The sequence below is a fragment of the Panthera pardus genome, unplaced genomic scaffold (assembly GCF_024362965.1).
Source record: "Panthera pardus isolate Hobbes unplaced genomic scaffold, ASM2436296v1 HiC_scaffold_11, whole genome shotgun sequence".
Lineage (NCBI taxonomy): Eukaryota > Metazoa > Chordata > Mammalia > Carnivora > Felidae > Panthera > Panthera pardus.
The window spans coordinates 43,519,560-43,522,984 of record NW_026526666.1 but is presented as its reverse complement, the minus strand read 5'-3'; the positions used below and the strand labels follow the sequence as shown (position 1 = coordinate 43,522,984).

The following is a 3,425-nucleotide window of genomic DNA, read 5'->3' as shown; positions in this document are numbered from 1 at the left end:
TCTGCCCGTCCCCTGCTTGCGCATGCCTGTGCTTTCTCTCTTTCAAAATAAGTAAATAAACTTAAAAAAAAACAAAACGTAAAGCATAATTCTTCCCATCACATTTGTGTAAGTCTCACTCTTTGAGTACCTTAACTGTTAGAAAGTCAGAGGCTAGGCTCCAGCTCGCAGTGTGTTTACTTTGAACACTCCCTCCTTCAAATGGTTTTGAGACTCACAAAACTTCCCGGTGTTCAGAGATATGAATTTAGTTTCTCTATGGCTGCCTGTTACTTTGGAGCCAGAATTCAGTTCATGGTTATACATCCTGATTGACGTGCCCCTAAAATATATCATTGATCTCTCTTTCCTTTTTTTTTTTTTTTTAACCTAACCAGGAGGAGGGAAGCAAATAATATTGTGTAGCTTCCATCTGGCATTAATTTCTCTGTGCTCCTCATCAGAATATGATGGAAGTTGGAGAGTCCTGATGTGGCCCATGGTGATTGTCTGACTGCTGCTGTCCATCACAGAGTCACAGGTGAATGCCCTATTGACATTTCTATCATTAACCAACATGTCACATGTCACAAACTGGGATTATGGTTGTGTTTCTTTGTCTCTCATCGTATTGGTTCATACAGTATATAGATATTCAACATTGAATTAATTACCAACATAAAAGGGAGATTTCTTAAAAAGTCAAAGGATCTGCAATGAGTGGGCCCTAGTTTGTTACCACATAACAATTGGTTCATGCTGAGTTTTGGCTGTACCTTCCTTCATGAGATGGGGCATGTGCTCTCTAGTTTGCCTCAGTCCTGGTGCCTCCCTATCCATTTATTTCAATTATTTATGTTACCTACTGTACCCTATGAGTATGAGTGTGACAGTTGATTTGTGTAATTTCAGGAGGTCTCTTGGGATTCCTAAAAGGCATGAAGAAAAATGGCCAAAATTAGTCTTGGGGACAACAAAGATGTTACAATTAATTTGGTATGACTTTTATTGATCAGCTAGTCTAGAATGCAGCCCTTGTCCTGGAAGCCTGTAGGTGCTCTGCACACCAGGGAGGAAGCCAAGCAACAGCTGCTGAAGAAAAATGGCTGTAAAAAGCGTGTAGCAGGGGAACGCCCCAGTGAAGGTAAGCAGTGAAGACCTATGGTTAGAAATGGGACAGTGAGGCAACTGCTGAACAAGAAGGGTCTGAGAGTTCAAGAGATGAGTCAAAGGATGGGTTCTAGGAACCTAGAACAAGGGGGAGGAGGACTGGAAAGATACCTGTGGAGGTCAGGGGTTCCTTCTGATGCCACAAGGGAATCATACAGCTGATAAACAAAACTCGTTTGACTGAAAACAGTCATGTTTGTTCTGCATAGTATTCTGTTCCATCCCAATCCAGAATACTAATTTGCTAGGTTTTTTTTGTTGTTTTTTTTTTCAAAACTTTTTCACTTTTATTAAAGGCTTTGATGAGAACTTCATAAAATGTCATGAAATTCTATTTGCTATACAATAAACATCTACTTCTGAGTAGGAGACATAGGTCATTATAGCAACCATTTTAATGGGTAAATGAATTCTAAATTCTTAGTATTTGACTAAAATATGAAACATTTTTGCAATTAAACTGACAATGTAGCTTAAGTAAGATTTCAGAAATGTCCCCTGGAAAAAGTGGGAATGTTTCCTTTTAAACTCTGAATAGTTACAATTAAGGTGCCATAAATTAGACAAAGCTAGAAAGGAGCATCATGTTTCTAGAAAAGAATAGCATGCAACATGGACTTTCTCCATGTCAAAGTGACAACCACTGAATGACAATGACTTATTATACACAGGAAAAATAGAACACATTCTCCAGAAGGAAAGGGCATTACAAGATAATTCTGATAAACAAACCCCTTATTGGAATCTTGAATAGCTTCAGAGAATATCATCATGGAATGGGTAGAGGCAATTTATAGGACATTAAAGGATTCCTTTATCTTATGATACCCTCCTTAAATATAAACACAAATCAAATATAAACACACTTGTAAAACTGTGATTCTCTTAATCAAACATGTGTTTACTATCACACTCAGCTACTAGCGGCATTTGGATGCAAAGGTTTAACTCGTGCTAATCTGGACAAACCCAGGCGGAGACTCTGATTTGGAGACTTAACAGACACGCCTGCCAGTGGGCTCCTGATGCTGCTGCTTCCGGACATCGCTGGTGGGACCCACTTAGGTTTTTTGTTTTCAGCCAAAGGACTGCGTATTTGTAATGGTTTCCTAGTGACCTCCGAAGAACCAGAAACCTTTTTTGGTGAAGGCTGAAGTTCTGATTTCACAGAAGCTGGAGCAGAGTCTCCTGAAGTCACCAAAGTATTACATTTGGATTTAGGTTTCTTCTCCTTCTTTTCAACTGGGGATTTGACCTTCACTTCTTTCTTTTTAATTTCTTTCACTTTATTTTTTCTCACAGTGAAGTCTTCATCATTATCTTCACTCTCACTAAAATCAGAGTCATCCTCGGACTCTTCACCAGTTGCAAAGTCTGGTTCAGAGTCATTAGCACTATTGCCATCACTGCCTTCCAGAAGAATCTTCCTCTGTTGTACCATAGCCTTTGATGCTGCTTTTCTTTTCCCTTGAACACCAGGAAAATCATCTTCCTCAGTAATCTTATCCAAATCTAAATAATCGCTGGCTACACTGCAATTGGAGATATGAGGGGCCTTACTCATTGTTTCACTTTCACGACTGTCACACTTTTCAATGCTTTTATCTTGAGCCTCTTCCGCATCAGTGGTGACTGTTGGAAGTTCCTTCACTGATAAAGCAAGTGCGACTTCTAAGTCTCGCTGGTAGAGCTTGTCATCTAAAGCCATCCTTTTTTTAGGGGTTTTCTCTTGCAATGGGATATCTTCTTTCTGGAGATTCTTCAGTTTAGGTTTCCTTGTTTCTAGTTTTAACTCCTTTGGTGTTGTTCTGGGTTTTTTATTTAAAGGTGCAGTTGCAGAAATAAAGTCATCATCACTGTGAGAGTCCTCAAACTGTGAGTAATTGACCGATTTCTTATGCCTCACAGGCCGCACCATGGCCCCCTCCAAGGCTGAAAGTTTGCAGCTTTCAAGTTCTTGTTGGCAGCAGTGGCTGTTTCAATTCCCCTAATTTGCTAGGTTTTAATGGCCAAAGCAATTTGTTATTTATGTAAGTAGTGTTAACAGAGAACATTTAACTTTAAAATCAGGTAATATATGTGACAATGTAACCATTCTAGACCATCTGCAAGTGGGATAATGGATCAGATCAGCCAGTTTTTAGTAGATATATCCCATGGGATAATAAAAATCTATGGGATACTTGCTGTCCTATTTCTCCTTCTGCACAGCCCGTGCCTTACACAAGCACAGAAGTTTGAATTCATATATTAGGTGGGAATCTGTGAAATTCATG

General features: G+C 39.4%; 1 protein-coding gene across 1 annotated transcript; it reads right to left on the bottom strand.

Annotated features, from left to right (window-relative positions):
* Positions 1-1,423: 1,423 nt before the first annotated feature.
* Positions 1,424-3,130, bottom strand: LOC109266657 (RAD51-associated protein 1-like). Its single transcript, XM_053893814.1, has one exon. The coding sequence runs from the start codon at positions 3,065-3,067 to the stop codon at positions 2,063-2,065; it is 1,005 nt and encodes a 334-aa protein (XP_053749789.1). The 5' UTR covers positions 3,068-3,130; the 3' UTR covers positions 1,424-2,062.
* Between the last annotated feature and the right edge of the window lie 295 nt (positions 3,131-3,425).